The 20,345-nt window shown below is 41.4% G+C and overlaps 2 protein-coding genes across 4 annotated transcripts in view; both read left to right on the forward strand.

The window, feature by feature from the left end:
• The window catches only part of LOC6559222 (protein prickle), a 68,056-nt gene that overhangs the window by 35,047 nt on the left and 12,664 nt on the right, over nucleotides 1–20,345 (forward strand). For 2 of the 3 annotated variants that reach the window (XM_032735205.1, XM_001986685.2), the window contains exon 1: nucleotides 12,697–14,026. The exons of the other annotated variant lie outside the window; for it this stretch is intronic. In XM_032735205.1, the coding sequence (XP_032591096.1) occupies nucleotides 12,846–14,026 (1,181 nt within the window). In that variant the 5' untranslated portion in view covers nucleotides 12,697–12,845. Of the gene's footprint in view, nucleotides 1–12,696; nucleotides 14,027–20,345 lie in introns of those variants that run through there. 3 annotated transcript variants of the gene reach the window in all.
• LOC6559579 lies at nucleotides 692–3,352 on the forward strand. The gene has a single exon (XM_001986684.2). It carries the CDS (start codon nucleotides 773–775, stop codon nucleotides 2,852–2,854), a length of 2,082 nt encoding a protein of 693 aa, XP_001986720.1. The 5' UTR covers nucleotides 692–772; the 3' UTR covers nucleotides 2,855–3,352.

A 20,345-nucleotide genomic window follows, 5' to 3' on the forward strand; every position in this document is an offset into this window, starting at 1 on the left:
TGCACACCCCCACTGGAGTACCTACGATTGCTGCAACAGAACATGGACCAAACGATGCGATACCGTCGCCAAAAACCATCTCTGGGCATGCGTCAAATAACGCCCTTCAAGTCTCCCAGGACGCTTTGTCCCTTCGTTAGAGAGCTGGACGACTCAGAGATTTTTAATCTACGCAATTTTGGCTTTCATTGCAAACGCTCTAGCGATATTGAGGGCCTAAAGCGATTTTTTGAGCGCGGCTGCGCGAATAGTATTTGTGATTTGAAATGGGACTATTGCGTTAGAACGTTAATTGAATTGGTTTGCTCCACGGCAGATCGGCTTCAGCGTATTGAGCTCTTCGAAGAGTTGCAACTGCTGCTGTCCCAACTACGGGGTAGGACTGCCTCCATAATCCCCAGCGAGGCATCAGCTAAATCAAAGCAACAGCAACGAACGAAATTCATCTATGTTCGTGGCCTCATCTCCAGCGGCATCGAATTGTGGGAACAGAAGATTTGGTTACTGGCAGAACAGGTGCTCAAGTCCCTGGTAAATACAATTTCCGACAATAGCCAAGCTCAGGAGATGCTGAAACAATCAAAGTACTTCAGAGACTCCATCTACATGTACACATATGATCAGCTGTGCGACATTGCCGAGAACATAGTGTCTGTCATCGAAAGTTCTGAGCATGCTTAAATGTTACTCCTTGAAATGTTATACCTGAAAAAAAAAACCAAAAATATTAGTAGACAGGGGAACACATTATACGTACAAAACTTAACACACAATGGAAAACAACAAAACGCGATATGAATCGTTGATAACAGCAGTGCAACCGGGCGAAGACCTCAGCAATGCCAATAAATTTTCATATAAGTCGGACAACTCGGAGGTGGTATATCGGCAATATGGTCAGCTGAAGCCTGTGACTCAGCATGATTGCCGAGGGGTGGTCGGTGCGATTGTCAACGAGATTTTCGACCGCAAAGTTGGCATTGCCAGTATTTCAAAGAAGCAACGTTGCGTTAGTGAAGAATTTAAGGACTCGGAAGATATGGATAAGCGTCTGAAGCAATGGCAGGATACGTTGAGGGATCGTGTCAAAATGCAGAACAAAATAACCCGTAAGACGGGCCGCCGACCGGAAGAAATGCTCTTCAATTTGCCCGCCACCGTAGAGCAGCGCGATAAGGGCACCGTTCAACGTCTGATGGATTATGCTTCACGTCTGAATCCCGTCAAGCTACAACAAAAGGTAGCCGGCGTGCTGCCCGAGCTGCATAACGAGTGTATCTGTATGCAGGAAATTCAAGAGACCTTACCACAAGCGGAGCAAGACAAAAGAACTGCTGTTGAAATCTCGGGTCTCACCCAAGCAACTAGGCAGGAAATCCTCTGTTCAAAAAACGAGTTAATATCACAAAAATCAAGGGAGGCCACTAAGTGGCTAAATTCGAAAGTGCTGAATGAGCGTATTGAAAATGAGGCCGTGGATATTGGCCGAGTTTTGGAGTTCTATCCGGATGTTGACAACCTTCAGATTATCGGAGCTAATCCACTTAATCCGCCCAGCAATGAGCACAACGAGGAAATCACTCTAATGGTAAAGAAGTCAATGCATTCCATTAGCAGCACTACCATTAGATCGAGCTATCAGGAGCAGAAGCTGGAATCGGTGAAGAATGAGAAAGTGCAACAGCTTGCGGTCAAAATGGAGCCATTTAATGTTGGCTTAAAAATCAACAACCAGACTTGTATTGCGGACATCTACAGCTGCTGCAGCAATATCGATCTGCAGTGCAATTTGGAATGCGCACCCTACGAAATACAGGTGAAGCAAGTGCTGCGACTGGAAAACATTGGCAGAAAGATTATCGTCTGTGAATGGCAAGTGCTGGAATGTGCCAAATGTCACGATGAATTCCTATTTGACAATAGAAAAATAAAGCTATTTCCTGGAGACGTGCACATTACCCGTGCACTTTTCCAACCACGCGAGATATGTGTGCGTAGACAGCACTTGGAACTGCGAATCTTTCCCAACATATTTGGCACATGTCGCAATTCGCTGCTGCTGACGCTTCATGGCAAGTGCGTATCGCATCCAGAGTATTTAAACAAGCTCAATAAGAATTTGCAAATAATTGTGAATAAATCAAATGAGCAGGCCACAAAATATCTAGCGGCACACCATGCGGAGTTGGCCCCACTGATACAGCCACATGAGCGTCTGTGTCCCTATGAGCGGGTCTTTGATGAGCGAGAGTTGTTCAATGCTAAGAATCCTGGCTACCATTGCGATCGCTTTGATGATTTGGAGACCTTGAAGATATTGTATAATATTTTGAAGACGCCACGCGAACCGGAATGGGATTTGCGGTTGGCGACCATTAAAGAACTGATTATGCGTTTAAGTGATATGGAGAAACGCGAGATTTTCTTCAGGATGTACATCGATGTGCAGGAGCCGCTTTGCTACAAATATACTGCCGGCATTGTCCACTTTGAGCACAATTACGAGCGTGATCGGTCTCGTTTCATCTACGTGCGAGGCTGCATAGGCAACGGCATCGAGGAGTGGGAGAACTTAATGCTATCATTGGAGCAGAATTGCCTAAAGTCAGAGCTGACTCGCTTCTATGCACGACTCGCCGAGGAAGCGAAAAAAACAGGGGATTACTCCTCGGAGAACGAAGATACCAAGCCCTGGTTGCAGCAACTAAAATATGATCAGCCAGAATTGTATGTGCTGAGAAAGTTACGAGCCAAAAAGCACTACAGAGACTCTCTCTATATGCGCACCTATACCCAACTCTGCGACATAGCTGAGAACATTGTATCCGTTATAGAGAGCACAGAGCACATTTAAACAAAAATAGTTTATTTTAGATTCTGTACTAAAGTGCATTAAGAGTGCCTGAGAGTCAACTTGGTAAAACTGTTTTCAATTGCAAAAATTTGTAGCATACGCTCGAGTGTTTACTATATCAATACTATATATGCAATAGTTTTTTAATGTGCAGTCGATAGCCAAGTATTAGTTTATCAAATATATGCATACTTTTCGGTGTTAGCTGACCAAATTTGTAGTTTATAAAATAAACTATTTAAGGCGCACACTGGCAAAGCTGACAATTTATATTATTTTTTTTTAACGGGGAACGAAAAATTGTTTAGCTAATTTCTATTCTAAGTTGCAACATTGAAATTGTGTATGTAAATATCATCTAAAATATACACACAAACACTTAAATAATTCGATTGTTTATTGGTATCTATAACTTTATCAATACTAGGTTTGAATTTCAAAATCAATATATATTTTCGACCATTTCGACTCTATAATAAAACTTACGTTTTTTTTAAAGTATGTTGTTTCCATATTTTTTATTATTATTATTTCCATAGCATTTCAACTTATAGCTAAGCCACACAGAGAACGCCTTTAAATCGAAACGTTACACTCCCCTGGGGAGACGCCTATTGATTTCCCTCATACAGAAAAAATCTATTAGTTAACTTGCGCAGAACTATTTCATGCCTAAGGACACACCTGTGCCCTGCCAGGCTGCCATCCTGCCTGGTCGCTAACTTTTCCCATTATTACGACGTTTTATGAGCAACAGAATTGCCCATTTTCGTTTATACGCCATTCGAGGCCTCGAGACCTCGTTCCTGCCTCTGGCAAAGTACTTTAATAGCTGTTGCAAAAGTTTTGGTTTTCCCATTGGCATTTTCTTTGTCGTTGTCTTTCTGTTTCTGGGGGTTTCCTGTTCGATTTCTGCTACTTTGCATTGATTTGATGACACTTTGGGGGGTTATTTTATTTGGCTAATAAACGCTCCCTCCACACCGATTGCGTGTCAAGAAGTTATCCGCACATTTGCGAGTTCTTCGTTGCTCGTTGGTGTCTGTTGAAATGTGTCGACAAACGAGGTCATTATGTTTGCAATTAGCCAAATTGATTTTGTGATAGCAAACCCATCACATATACTAAGCATAAATTACTCATTTGAGCCCACATTTAATACCATTATAATCTGATTTTTATTTTCTTTCCCTTTTACAGGTAAGCTAACAATTGCACTATCATCGATTCATTATCCAATAGATACACTGCACTAGGTAAGTCTTCGTCCCCCAGGCGCCGGTTTCACACGCTGCAACGCTCTTTCTGTCAGACCCCCATAAATCATAACCATCAACGCATGGAAAAAAGAGCAAACGTTTCCGCTCTCGTTGGCATTGTTTGACTCCTAATTAACCCACAGACCGCATCAAGCATCAGGCGTTAATGTCGTATCTGACTTAATGACCGACCAGCCAAACTGTTTGTGGCACAGACACATGCTGACCAACCATTATCAACCTTGAACTTTGTGGCATACTTTTACTTATACAAAAAAATTGACATTTTCTCAGCAATCACTATTTGTTGGGTGACCAGTATGTTTTTATATGTGTTTATTTCAGGGTCTACAACGAAGCTAAGCGATTCGCTGTTATTTTAGGATGCTATAACATGGAATCGAAATGCAAATTCGTTGAACTGAAAAAGTCCTCTTAAAGTTTTACTGCTATTATGCTAATATTATGTTTCGACCTGTGTGGACATTGGTTATATTCAATTTGATCGTATTTATAACGAGAAGGTTTTCAACGAAATACTCAATTATGTATATAATTTGTGTATTTATTGATGAAAAAATAAAATTATTATACTGTTGAAAAAAGCATCTCTTTGGCTTTGCTAAAAACCCAGTGGCGCCATCTATCATTCGTTTTTTCTGAGATGGATAGTTAACATAACATTAGCATTGACTTTTAATTATTCAGTGCTTTGTATTAACAAATGTATATAGCTTCACAGCAAAAATAGTAAGTTAAGCTATTAGGCATGCCGAAAATCAAATAGTTATCATAAAGGCAACTTCAATCATTTTACTAGATAAGATGAAAAGCAAAAACAATGTTAGCTGTGCACTTAAGTGATGCCTAAAAGCATGCAATAAAAATTAAAAAACAAACTTAACAGCACTGAGAGCGAGCTAGAGCTTTAACATTTGCGACATGTGCGAGTGCGCAGTTTGAGAGCGACAGCGAACGCGAACGGTTTGCACCTGTTGCCAGCGCGCATTGGCGTTGTCATTGTGGATCGAGTCTCGGGGTCGATCACGCTTCATGTTTGTCGTGCGCCAGATCTGTCGTTTACCGTTGCACAGAGTGACGAGTGCCAAAGTTCAATAAAAGTTCCATAATTTTCACAAGTTGTTGAAATTAATGCGACAGTTAAACGGATTACAAATCAAAATAAAGTGGAGAATTCGCCTAATCGAAAAAACGTAACGCTATGCAGCGTGTTGTGAGAAGCAGCAACAAGGATAAGCAACAAAAAGTTTAAGCCTTTGGCAACAGTTAATAAATATCTGATCTAGTTCACGAGGCCGCTTGCGGCATGCTGACGCTATACGGATAAGCCAGCCGTTAAGGCCAGAGGCAAAGTGTTAAAAGGTGCGTCGATCGGTGTCTACATTGTCAACATTGCGATATACACACAAACTCAATAAGCAAAAAAAAAAAAAAAATTACCATAAAAAATTACATTAAAAATGTACAAAAAAAAGTCGAATTGAAATTCGAAACTGAGTTGAAATGCCAAGCACAGGCGTCGGTGCGGCTGTCTTAACGACTTTTCTGTGAGTTTGTGTGTGAGTGTGAGTTTTTGTTTTTTGTTTATTGTCTTGTCTTTATCATGAGCCGAGAATCGAGCGATCATTATGAAATGTGATGTGCGCAAACGAAAGACTTAGGCAACAAACTTGAGGCAAAGCATAAACTTAATAACCATTCATAAAGCCATGCACATTATGCGCAATCTTAGCGCACTCTATTTGATGTTTTTTTTTTTGATGCGTATAGTGCACTTTCACCAAACTGTTGCTACTGTCGCGGCTGCTGCTGCTGCTGCTGCAAATGAAGTCATAACCAAATAAGCCATTGAGCTGGACAGTACCATAAAAAAAACCACCTATATACATACATAGTTAGCAAGCACGCAGCTCGGCCATATAAGCCCACTGAGCAGTTGCAAATAATTTGATTATTGCCGGCGGCTTTCTCTATAGTAGCGTAATTCCTGATCCAATTACGTACTACCAAAACTCCCACAAGCTGACTGCAATGACATGGCTAACATGGCTGCAATGTGTCAACAATGGCTTGTTAGCCCAACAGCCATTGCCAATTGACATGTGTGTGTGTGTGTTTGTATGTGTGGGTTGCAATGGAAAACATGTTAAGAGCTAGTACACCTTATTGACAAGAATCGCAACGTAACATTGCGACCCGGCTGTAAACTTGATTCGTGTGTGGGCGATAACGTAAATTATCGGTGATTTCTAATTGCCTGACATGCCAATTAATGTATGTATAGCTATAGCTATAACTATTGGCCATTGGCAACCAGGCAATTGACTTTTATTGGACTAAATGCCAAAGCGCTTGAGAGTGTTTAAATTACTAGACCTCAGCTGCAACAAAAGTATGTATAGACTCATTGCCTATGCAGACAGTGCAACTTATGGCGGGCAGGCGGCGCAACGCCTTAATTAAAACTGGCAACTATGGATGCTACCATTTTCTTCGTGCGCGCTACCATAAAACAAAAAAAAATACACTTTTTAATTAAAACCAGACGCAAACCACAGCAGCACCTCTTACATGGTGCACTTGGTGTCTATTTGATTGACAAGCGGAACTGGTAATATTGGCGGGGCGGGAGAAGAAGGTCGACTGGTGTATCGGCCAAGATATGGGTTAGATGCGTCCATTTAGCCAGGCGTCGCCGATAGAGGAAAGTGCCAAAGCAGCTAGGCCAGTAATTTGCGGCCATATTTTATCATAACGCAGCAGCAACTAAAATTGGTTGCTTATTCGCATTGTGACTACGAAATTCTTTTGGCTGCAAAATGTTTTCGCTTTGACTTTAATTATGCGGCTGCTGCTGCAGCCGGCGGCTAAAACCAAAACTGCTGTTTATGGCAGCGCGAGCATTGCCCACAAATGTTCAACAGCCAATTGTGGCTTGGACTTTCTCTGTTGCAGCAGACACTTCTTTAAACTCAATTGCCGCCCCTGTTTAGTTGTTTGTCTTAAGAAATTGTTAGAGCGTAAACAATATCATTGGCATCAATGCGTTTAAATTTATGACTAACACCTCACAAAATTAACACAACAATCGAAGCACCTAACAGTTATATCTCCATAGCGTTAACATAGCTATACAATCGGTGTAAATGTGTGTGTGCGAGTGTTTCTTGTGGGTCAACAACCGTTGAACAGCAGCGCGCCTTCTAGAAGCATCAGCATCATCTTTGATTGTATTCCTCAGGCAAAAAATAATGTTCATAAAAATGTTCAGCGCTGTTATATTTGTTTTTCCCTTGGTTTTTTGGCAACTGAAATGATTAAAGCGCATTAATCATTTCCATATCAGAAATGCTTTTATGCCTATTTTTGGTCGCTAATTGACCAGCACACGCAATTAGCCAAATATTGTTATGTCTGTTGTGTTTGGCTTTTGTTGTCGATGTTGTTGTTTTTTTTTTATTACTTTTTGGTAGCGTTTCTATTATAGAACCTAGTCATAAATCATAAAGAGAGCCAAAAGTTGTTCGTAAATTAATTAGGCAAAATTACGACTATTTAACTGAGGAAGTTTCAGCTTATGGCGAATGCTAATGATGGCCATGATCTTCAACTAGTTGCTGAGAATGGGCGCAAACGCAAATATCTAGCTCAATGATAAATTATAGTTGCCGTTGCATCAATTGCTCAAGCTGACCGCGCATGCATCATCATCATCAGCATCATCATCATCATTATTATCATTATCATCATCGAACATCATTATTAAAATCGTTATCTATGTCGACTGCAATTGTAACTGTCAAACTGTCCGCTTGCGTTAGTGTGCAAATCATCTTCGTAATAGATAACAACTGGTTCACAGCCATCGCTCTGGGCGATCGGCCTGCGTCGATTTCAGTTCAGTTGTGTAAACTGGACCAAACGTTGAAATGTTTTGATTGCATTTGGCACACAACACGTACGGCGCTCAGCGGCGCTCAGATAAGACACGACTTGTTCTTAATTGAAGCAGAAACAACTTGAAAAATAAAAAAAAGCACGCCTACAACTACCTTTTTGGATTTGATTTCCTTTTTCCACAGCCAATTTGCCGTCTGTTTTGTGCAATTAAATTTCTATCAAATGACAGCAAATTCATTTAAAAGGCAATCAATTTGCCAAGCACAAAGCGTTTTGCACGCGGCTACAGCTTAATGAGCAACTTGGCCTGTGCAGCCATTAGCAGAGGCGTTAGATGATTATCTGGCCCAATGAAATATGAGACAGCAGCAGCAACATGCTAGACAATGGCTCATTAAAGTGCCTAGAATCGACTAAGACGTCTAAGCCGAAACTAGTTTGGCAGCTAAGAAGCTTTTTCGGAGACTAAACACTAAAGGCTAAAATGTGTTATTAGAATTTCTACAGAGAGCAGATCTAAATAATAGCTAAGATAGTGCTGCCACATAAAATATACAAACAAGTTAATCCATTAGCGGGCGCGGTCGTCTGCAGCTACATCTTATTCTATTTTCTGTGCCACCTGACGTTATGTGGCAGTTGGCTAACAGTAAAGCTATAACTGGAAAATCGTATATTGTAGCGCCTGTTATTAACTTCATGGGGCAGTTTGTACTCATGGCATTCGTATGCTAATGTCGAATATATGTCAGCTGCGGTGCCCCCCTTTTGACTTTGATCCATGTTGAAAATGATGAAATTTTACAATTTACAGTTCTCTGCCGCTGAGGTCGCAGCTAAATGAGTTGTCGTCTTCGTTTGCGGCTTTCTATTTGGCCTAAGCCGATAACTAAACTTGAAGTTTGTGGCATTGTCTGAGATTTTCCGATAACACAATTTCAAATTATACTTGAGTGCGGCTTTCACATGCTTACCAAGAATTCGACTTTGCGGTTAGATTTATTTTTTTGGGTTTCTTCTTGTGGCTTCTGTGCATTTTGCGTTGGCTGTCATGGCAGCATGTAGCATGTAGCATGTGGGCGATTTAGAGTACAGCAAACAAAAGGGCGTTATTAGTTCAAAGTCGTGCCCAGGCGTGGGACAAATGCTGCAGGTACTTTTAAGATATCCTAGATAGTAGTGAATTAGAGATTTCCGGCTTAAGGTTGGCCACAGTTTGAGATTATTAACCTTTAGCCGCAGCTAACTGACTTTACCATCATTATATACGAGGTTGAAAACTAAACCAAGACGAAGCAGTTGACTTTTAGCCTGCATTACCTGAATTGCACGTTAACTGCTGTTGTTAACATGTATGCATAAAAAACGATAAAATTAATTGCCTGTCTCTGCATTCTCCACGCAATTTTCACTCAAACGGGGAGAGATAGAGAAAAATCGCCGCTAGCCTTAACAGCTTAGCAACTTGACAAATGTTGCAATGCCATCAAAAATAAAATAATAACAATAAAAGTAGTCATCGTAAAAGGTAAATTAAACGTAGACTGGCAAGGCAGCTAGACCATTGCAACTAGTTGATTGATGGCAGCGCCGCCAGAACGACCAACGACAAAAACAACAAAAACATTAGGAACAACAACACTTGCTGCCGATTTAGCTAGACTTGTGTCCGATTCTGTTAGCTTTTCTTTGCCCAGGCAGGGCTGTTTGGGCCTGTTTGTTAAAACTGCAACAACCAGGCAAATCAAATCCAGTCAAAGCTAATGCAAATTGCTGCCAATTGCCAGCCAGAGGGGAAACAACAGCATCAGCAGCACCGGCATCGCTTTCAATCAATTAGTTTGCTGTTGGTCGGCCATTGGGTCAAGTCGATATAATCAATAAACTATCGCATTTTATTGATAAATTATGCGCTGACTATCGCGACACCGATCGCGTCGCTTACACATGTCTGTGCCTGTTTCAATAAATACTAACGGTAATTGCAGTATATCCCCCCGTTCAACTCTATTGATCGCACACACAGCTTCCCATCAACTTGGCATCGGCCTCGGTAGCCCAAGCTACGGCTGTGGCATCGCCGGAAGTCTTTGTGTGGCAAAAACTTAAGTCTCTTGGGTTTTTGTTTGTCTTGCCGTAGCGCGCAACTCGACTCCATTTAGTGGTTTGGGCCTGGTTAGGTTGTAACAGCTGTATCGTTAAAATGGTAACACACTTGGACCAACTTTCATACCGGATAGCCTATATCTTGTGTTATTATTTAATTTAATTGTTATTTCAGCTGCTGCTGCCTACCATTCCTAATGTGATGCTCATTTAGATCTTCGCAGACTACTTATGGTTAATTGCGGAACTTGTTTTTCCTATAATTTCAATTCTACTCTCTGCACAGAGCAATTAAGCTGCTATGTATGTACATATATCATACATATACAGAATTATGCAACCTAAACTGTTTGAATTCTAGTTCAGGGCAGCGTTTAAACTCAGAATATATAGACAAAATGGATATTTTGGATTGCACAATGATAAAAAAGTAATCAGGCTTAAGGCAGTTAATATATCAATTCTTTCCTCTTCTAAATACAATTTGCCAGATTATAGCTGTATAATATCGAGTAATATTATATGAAATAAGCTGTAAAAAGGTTTTTTGCTAATCTTTAAAGATAACTAAAAATCAACTTTCAAGTCATATCATTGCATCGAAGCTGTATACCTGGGAGTATCACAATTTTTGTTGTTTCTTTTTTTATGATTATTGTGTGATCGCGTTTTAATCACATGCAATTGAACCCAGCTGCAGCTTTGAGCTGACTCTAAACTTTAGTGGCACATGCGAATGATGGCCAAGTGCGGCATTTCTTTGGCGAATCAGTTGTCAGAGTGCCACACTGCCAGAGTTACCTTGAACGGGTTTTCTGTACCACTTGCCGCTTGCCAGAGCTAATCACACCCGCCGCTCCAGCTGCTCCGACTGCTCCAACTTCAAATTCAACTGGAGGCATCTTTGTGTTCTAACTGCAAATAGCACCGTCCACATTCACATCGCGTGCTGCGGTTTTTCTTTGCTTGTACCTGAATATTTGTAATGCAACATTGTTGTTTGGCTGGAAATCTTCTTCATTTTTGTTTTTACCGGAAGCCAAATGCCAGTCTCTTGTTGTTTATGTAGGCGGCGTCCAGTTATGATTGCATTTGCTCCCCTCCTTGTTTTTCTTTATAATTCAATTATGTGCACGTATGCACTTGGGCATTTAATTTGATTTTTTTCTCAGTGTGTATGTTGCTTGATTTTCTGAGTTCAGTTTGTTGCAATTAAGTCACATGTAGTTGTCTCATCCAAATGTTATGGAGACTAGAGGAGTACAAAAATGTCCCAGATAGTCAAATGGGTACAAAATGTCAAATTTCATAATTAATAAAAAAGTTTCCAATTCAATACAACATTTCTTGTTAAATCGGTTTAGTTTGTGCCACGTTAATGTGTAATTATATATAACTGAATTCCTTTTATGTGCTTCTCTATATACATTGCTATACATTGCTTGATGGACAGCTGTATGTCAAACTTATTTTATATCGCATTCACATGCATCTTAAGCACACGTTGAGCAGCTGCACTCATAACTCCCAGATAATGCCAATAATATAAGCTGGATCCATTAGCCGCTTGGACAACGCCTTACTTGGTTGATGGCTCACACAGAGAGAGAGAAAGAAAGAGAGAGAGAGAGGGATAGGGAGAGAGTGAGAGAAAGAGAGACAGTGAGACAGAGAGTAAGAACGTGGCTGAGAGCACTAAGCGTAAAGCTACTTAATGCATACACACACACACACATAACATAAAAACACACACTTGCGAAGCTGGCTGACAGTTGCTAAGCTGCAATTGCTGCCAAGGCTTTGGCCACCACTCAAAGTGGCCGCCAGTCCAACTTATGTTTTCTGTTGCTGCTGTTGCTGATGATGATGAAGATGAGGATGAAGTTATTATTATCTGACAAGGGCATCGCCGCACAACAGACAAACTGCATTGGCTGCACTTAGCTAGCATTTGAAGTGAAGAGTTCTTCAGCAGAAGCAGTAGCTATCTTTATTTGAGGCGTGACTAATTCCCACTCCCATTCCCTCATACCCATCTAGTGGTAACTGTGTACGCTTTGCTATTTGCTCAGCAGCAACGGCAGCAATCATTATTAGGCGACTCCGTCGATCTGTAAACGGCTGTAAATTCCGTCAATTTGATTAGCTCAAAGTGCTCAACTGCAGCAGTTGCTCAAAGCTTGCTTCCGTGTACTGCAACTTCGTGTTGATGATCTCCAAATTTATGCGACAGCAGAGTTGAAAGTGTTAGATTTTTGTTTTTCTGGCAAGTTCCTTGTTCTGCACAACAGTATCTTGCATACTAAATGAACCTTTCGAAATTTGAAAGTCTAGTAAATTGTATGTAGCCAGCATGCGATCGATCAATGCTGCATTCAATTTCCTTTTCAGCCGTGAAAGTGGCCACAGCGCTCAATAAATTATGTTGCTCCATGTAACCAGGTAATTAGTGTAGCGTTTGACAATGTAGACAATAAATTTGAAAACGAAATAGAAAGCCATAAAAATACAAATAAAAGTAAAAATTTCAAATACATAATAGGCAGTGCAACCAAAAAAAAGAACATGAAAATTTATTAAACACACACAAAAAGAAGAAGAAAAATGTCAATGGTTAACAAGCAGCGGGCATAAAAAGAGCCCCCGAACTACAGAAAATAATTACAAGCCAAGAACAATAATAATAAGCAGAAAACTGCAACAGCATGGCCAGCCTGTCAGTAGCAACTAAAGCAACAGCAGCAGCAGCGATGGCAACTACAAATACTGCTGCAACCACGGGCAGCCTGGAGCCGGCGGTGGTGCCACGTACCGCCAATTTGCTGGCATGCAAACAATGGTGGCGCGTCTGCTTCTTGTACGGCGACCAGCAGAAATATTATCGACAGCTCTATAGCAAGGCGGCTGCTCAGCGGCTGGCGGCTAGCGGCAGCGCCAACGAGGCTAATCATGAAAATGACAATGCCAGCAGCAACAGCAACAACAATAACTGCCAATTGACGGGAACGGGCGATGACTACGATACGGTTGGCTTTAGCACTGGCGATTGCGATTTTATCGCAGCGCAATTAGATGCCAGCGAAGATGCGGACGATGGCATCGATCTGGGCGATAGCATCCCCCAAGCCACAGCCAGTAAGCAGCGAATAACAACAACAACAGCAGCAGCTAACAGCAGCAATCGACCACTGTTTCCCGCCAAATGCGAAACATCGCAATCTACACCGCGCCGCAGTAAAAAACTGCTGAGATCGCTGCGTGCTCACGTCAAGGGCGAAAGTAAGCAGAAGGAGCCAAAAGAGGAGAAAGAGCTAAAGGAACAGGAGGAGCAGGAGCCAACTAAGCGGAATGCCAAGGTAACTGTGCTGGACGATCCCTTTCTGTTTGGTATCGATGCAGATCATTTGGGTGATCTCATTCGTGGCAAGCACTACAGCCCAGCGGATGCCACCGAACACATTGCCAAGTATTATAGTATGCAGCTAGAGCCGCAGCCTGATTTAGAAGTTAGTTGCACCGCATCGGTGCTGGAGATCATTGAGCAGTCCGAGGAGGAACTACTGGAGGAGCCAAAGCCAGCCTTGCCACCCAAGCAAAAGCAACAACGCACCGCACCACCGCCACCCGCACGCACAACTCCAGTTCCCGCACCCACGGCTGCCCTACAGCCGCTTACCGCCAGCGATCTAAAATTTCTGAATTTGAGCCTGCGCCAACGCAGCCTGCCACGCAACATGAAGCCGTTTAAGGATCCACACGATATCAGTTTCACTTTCAACGAGCTGAACGGCAGCGCACCGGAAGTGGTTGTCGGCATTGCTGCATCTGGCACCAGAGATGGGGGAAGAGGAGCAACTGGTGCAGCGTCACAGCAGGAACCAAATGAGTGAGTAACTTTTGCCCTGATCATTTGTCAGTTTGCATATTGCTGACAATTTAAATGCATAACTTTTCAAAAGTGGCTGCTGCTGCTCCCCGGTGTGTAAATAATGATTGATTACCTGGCAGCAGCAGCGACAGCAACAACTTGTTGCGCAAGTTGGCAGCCCCAGAAGTCAATGAACACACATTGCATCTTCTCTCCGATACCCGCAAAAAATAAAAAAATAAATAAGAAAAAACCGCAAAACTGCACGCAACAGCAACGCACAACAGCAACAACAACTTGTTCTGTGTGTGCTGCTGCTGCTGTTGAAATTGAAACCACTGCGAGACGCTCAACTGTTAACTGGTTGGGCTCTTGGCTCTTGGCGCTGTTTGCTTGGCTGACTAGCTGACTGGATGACTGGCTGTCCGGTTTTGCTTGTTTATTGAGCGCTGCTCTTGCCGTGCATGCGCATCACTCACTCACTCAGTCAGCAACAGCAGCAACATAGCGACAGCAACAACAACAACGGCATCTCATTCTCGGGTTACGCATACGCCGCATTTGCCGGCAGCAAACAGGCAACAGGAGAGACAGCGACAGCGACAGCAACTGCCAAAGTGTGATTTACCAGTGCCTTTGTCTGGCGCGGTTCGCTTTACATAAACATGAACAGCAGTCGCTGTTATTGTTGTTTTTGTTGTTGTTGTTGTTGCTATGGCTCATGTCATGATTGTGCATAATGCCATGCAAATATTGTGGCCCTAAGTTATTGTGTTTGTGCAGCACGCAGTTTATGAAATATGGGCGCTGCCTGGCCGAAAAGGCATCGCAGCGTATTCAATGTATTAGAGGGCCACAAAGCACTGCAATTGTTCTGCTGTGTCATGACATTTCCTTTTTGGCTGCAGTCGAGCGCAAAAATATTGCATATATTGTCCACAGGGACTACACATCTTTTTCTTTTTGTCATTTTTTTTTGTTTTACTATGGTGCAGAAAAACAAAAGACTTAGGCAACGAACTTGCTGCACAGATCTGAAGCGAAGAATGCACCGCAGACAAAAAGAGCGGGAAAAACACAACTCAATTAGCTGCTGTTACTGCTGCTAAGGCATTGAAATTATGGCGCACATAGGAGGCGACATAAACGTGCAGCAAATCAATGCATTTCAAAGGGGCTGGGCAGCAAAGGCAAGCAAAGAACGCACTAGAAAGCATAATAAATAATAATAACAGACTCCGTTTTGAGGCGACCTGACAGCTAACTGCCAGCAGCTAAATCAGAAGCAGCAACCAAATGAATCTGGTATTCTGGAATTCAGTAGCCGCCATTTGCCACACGCGAGGCAAGCAAATCAGCCCCGCGGCAGGTTTGACTAACTCTCTGTCTCTCTGTCTGACTTCCTGACTAATCTCTTGGTTTTTCTATGGATTTTGCCACCAGTTTTCTAATGCACCCACTGATATACTGGGCATTTTAATTTCAACTCTTTGCAACTCTTAATGAAGTTATTAAAAAATTGCCCGCCAATCATTTAAGTTGCAGTCGACCATCTTCCAGCCATCGCACCGCATTCGTTCTTAATGGCTGCAGGTTTTACCTGAAATTTCAGCAGTCGCTGCCCCATTCGGCTAAAGCAATTGGCAATGATGCTGTGCTCAACTCGTGTCTGAGCATTCAATTCAATCTTAACTACCATCGACAGTTGCATAAATCTTTAGCTTTAGTTGGCCTTACTGACGCTATTAACATATACTACATACATTAGATGGTATACCACGGCTTAACCAGCTTCTCAAGCCTTGTATTTTACGACTATTACATGTAGTTGCTTCTTTTCCTAATGAAAAATATAATATCTCTCTCACAACATAATTAGCATGCACGCAATGATAGCTTAAGAATACTAACAAAATCCAAAAAGGTATAGGATTTGTGTAAAAAATAAAGCCTTCAAATAACAGAATTTTTATAGCACTCGTGACAGTGAGTATAGTAGAATAGTATTGATGCATTGCTTTCTTGTAAATTCGAATTTTATGCCTAGCATCTATAGCCCTTCTTAAACACAGCATTGTGAAGATATAAGATATAACAGTAAATTGATTTCTTAACTGAACTTTTCTTCTTTAGTTGCCAGAATAGCTCGTTTATAAAGACAATAGAAGTTAAGACTGTAACATTTCTTTGTGTTCAAATTTTACAAACTGCTCTAGTGGACAGTGCGTGACTAGAAGTTGGCCTGCATCGATGATATTTGTTGCACTGATGGTATATCTATGTTCAATGTATAGATAAATGTAGAGTGCTTTACAATAATAGAAAGAGTGCAATTTGTCACTGGTAACGCCCTTACATTCAAAGAAGATATTCATATTGATTTTGTTTTTAATTAAGAAAGCCATTAAGGGCACTTGGATAGCCGGCACCAACAACAACTGATATTAAAGGCAAGTTCCACTGGCACATTTGCCAGAGCTCCTGATAAATGACTCTGGGGCGTTACTGAGTCATTTGTGTGACTTCGCTGCTGGTGCAGCATGGCATCGCACAGCTATTACTGTGACTGTTGCAAAATTGCAGAAGCAATTACAAAACCAAACTCAATCTTGGCAGTGCATGCAACAGTCATGGCCCGCCACACAATTGGCCAACTTGCTTAGTAGCCAGCTTGCCTTTTGGAGGTCCAGACAAACTAAGAGTAAGACCGACGGCGCCAGTCAAGTGCGACAGTCAAAGCAACAAGTGAATCGCTTCGTGATTTATTTATGCAAAAACTAAAAAATATTATCTTTATATATGTTTTTGTTTTGCGTTCCTCTTCTTGTGAAATTAAGGGAGGCCATTAAAGTATTTATCTTCATACAAATGTTAACTTCTTTCTCACTCTGTATCTGGCACCCTGCCGCTTTAGCACAAGCATTTGGCATGCTAATTACAAAGTCATGAATGGAGAGGGCTGTCAGCCGAGTTTAGCCCGTATGTGTTTTTGTGTCTTACCAACAATTGCGTCGCATATTAATTGTATATTTTGCTTACGCGTGATTTGAGCTACGATAATGGCCATAAGCCAGTTGCCCTTCCACACGCTGAAGCATTTCTCAAGCGCTCGAGCAGCTGTCAAAATGTCCAAATCCAAATCACATCGGGCATATCCGATTGCCAGATATCAGGGGCCGAAAAGAAATTGAAATTTAATTTTAATTCGAGATGAACGTGTGTCGGATTAAACACGAAACACGACACTCATCGCTATGTTGCACAAATAACTGAAATTTCATCAATTGCGTATGTATTTTACAATGGTTTTCTAATTTTAGCCTTTCGAAGCCTGAAGCTATTCAAATTGATTCATTTTCAACCACCATGCCAAATATCCCTTTATTAACAAAGTCGTATCGTTTGGTATTGAGCCAGGCACGTTCGTGTCACGCGTCCATCTCTAGCTGGGATTACAGAATTCCTGCCATTCTGCCAACTCACGATACATTTTGTTTAGCTTCAACATGTCTGCGCCCACGTCAGCCAATTGGTTTTGGATATATTTTGATACAAATACACGTACACACTCACACACACACTAGCATTACATAGGTCTGAAAAGAAATGCGTATTTTAGCATTATGCAGATCTGGAGCTGCCTTTTGTTGCCAAAAGTTGACAGCTAAATGACATGCGCCTCGGAGCATAGACTTTTCATTGTTCCGCCTGGGCCATTGTTGCTGCGGGCTAACATTACCAAAAGGCAAGCAGAACGGAGCATTCAGCTCGCACGCAGCCGCATATTAGGCGGCAACAAATCACTTAGTGCATTTCTCGCTAATTAATTAAACAATTAACGCATACACGCGCTTAACATGCCGGCTATAAATTTATGGCCGATAGCAGGGCAACAGCAACACCAGCAGCAACAAAATTAAAGAAAATAAATAAAACTAAGAGGGAAAAACCGCGCGTAATTTTTATTGACAGCTTCACTTTGGCGAAGTGCACTCTTTGCATTTAAATTGCCTGCATGCCACTCTGCTGCATGCTTACCTGCTTCAGAGAGAGAAATAGATATAAAGATAGAGATAGAGAGATGTAGCGGGTGGGAGGGGTAGTTAGTGCATTAACACTCTTTGCATTCCTGCCTCGTTAGATGTTGAACTTGCTAGCCCAAGTTGGTGGCCAGGCTTTTCAGGTTTTCTTACCACAGTGGCAAGTGGCAAACAGTGGACAGTCAGCAAAGTCGTTAGTTTCTAATCATGATAAGCGTTTTTGGGCCCGGCAAACGAAACGACTCGTTGTGCATTATCATTGTTTGTGTGCATTTGATATTATCGAGAACAGCTTTTGCAAGCAGCCAAGTGACTAGTTGTACATAGATAACCAGATCTGTTAGTACAATTTCTTAAACACTGTAACGAAATTTACAATAACAGTTTTTATATCAGCTCGATAACAACAAGTCCATTTAGATTTAAAGTTACGAATGAGAGCTGGTCCAAAAATACCCATCTCATATAACTATTCATATGGTATTTGATACTGTCTTGGTGTAGTACTAAGAGCAATTAAAGTGTATAATTATATGATTTGATAGAAAAGCAGCAATTAACCTGTAATACATATATCACGTTTTGCAATGATGACCAGTTTTTGCAGTGCGTCAGTTATAGCCATGGCATTAAGATCTCTCTAGGATTGTTGCCTTAAGCTGCTATCGTCAGTAGCAACTTTGCGTTTATCGTTTGGAATCAGTTGCATATGCTGCTATTGATATTGTCATGCACTCATAAAGCAATTAGCAATGGCATTAAATGCCATGTTTAGTCCAGCTACAGTTGTCAACATACCAAACAACAGTTAGTCACCAAGTTCAGATCGAACAGTTACCGTTGACTTTGTCAACATTTGCCAAAAGTTCTGCGCTTAATTTTGCCTGTTGTCGTCGTCTTGTTGTCGTTGGCGGACCTGCAACAACTCACAACAATACACAACTAGGGGACTAGCAGCCAAAACAAGATCTATTCAGAATCGAATCTCAGACTCGATGCTGCGCAGTTGGAGTTCAATTTCAAAGCCGCTGAAGCGCAACATGCTGCGCCGCCTGCGTAGGCAACAGCTTCTTTACCTCTGCCGCTGATCTGCTTTAGTTTTGTTAATGGCCAAGAAATTAGATTCCGACTGCAGTTGGTCATAAATCAAAGGCAGGCAACTTGCACTCTGGGAAAAGCAGCAGCAGCAGCAGCAAAGCGGCTTTCTGTAAATCATATTACGGTTAATTTGTGAACAGTTTTGTTCAGGAGCGTGGCACATAAATCATCCCCATCGACTGTTGCAGCTTCCTCTACTCGTCCAACTCCTACTCCTCGCGGTTGCGGTGGACATGTTTAGCGTCTGCAAATGTCATTAATAATTGCGGTTGGGTTTTATTGCTCGCAAAAGGCAGGTGCCAAAGACTTGTCTAATCTAATGATTTATACGACTGCAATGTTCTTGAAGCTAAGTGTGAAATATGAAACATTTTTCGATAGTTTATTATATCTTAATGTGGATTCAAATACTTATAAGCTTTTGAGATATTGCCACAATAATAAATCAATAAATGCGAAACATCTCAGCGTAGTCTGCATGAATAACAGTTCGCAATTTATCAAATTTTTAAGCCCGCCGACATAAAATAAAATTTGCGACCCTCACACTTATCATCATAATAATCAAATACTTATATACGAATTTAAACAAATCTGATTTTTTACAAGTATTAAATACACTCAAACAGAACTCAAACAGCTATCGATTGGGCCCTCAAGTCAAGGTCGACAAATACTCACAGTTCGTTGATAAGTTAAACAAAACCCTAGTTCGAATGTTTTAAAATTATGTGCTTATGTGTTGGCTGATGTATTTTACAATTGCTCAAGCAGCGGACTTTGCTTTATTTCGAGTGCCAAAGGTGAAATAAATATCAATCAATGCCAATTTGCTTAGCAAACACCAAACACAAAAAACGACACCAAGCGCGAAGAAGCTAAGATGAGCCGAAAAGCGAATCGAAACGCTAAAAGCTAACGGATACACGAATGGTTGGCCCGAATCACTGGCCAGTAATTATGGTCAAAAACAAAATTGAGCATAATCACCACGCAGTGAGGAAACATGAATGTATAAAATGAAAATCGAAGCAGCCGCATAATTTATAATAGCCCCAGACGGAATCCAACAACAACAACAACAACAATAACAACAACAGCAAAATAAAAGAAGAGGAGGACAAGATGAACAAAAAGCATAAAAAGCAAAGACACGGCTTCAATTAAAAACAACGAGAGAGAGAGATGATAAAAAAAAA

This window comes from Drosophila grimshawi, unplaced genomic scaffold (assembly GCF_018153295.1).
Source record: "Drosophila grimshawi isolate 15287-2541.00 unplaced genomic scaffold, ASM1815329v1 contig_1367, whole genome shotgun sequence".
Lineage (NCBI taxonomy): Eukaryota > Metazoa > Arthropoda > Insecta > Diptera > Drosophilidae > Drosophila > Drosophila grimshawi.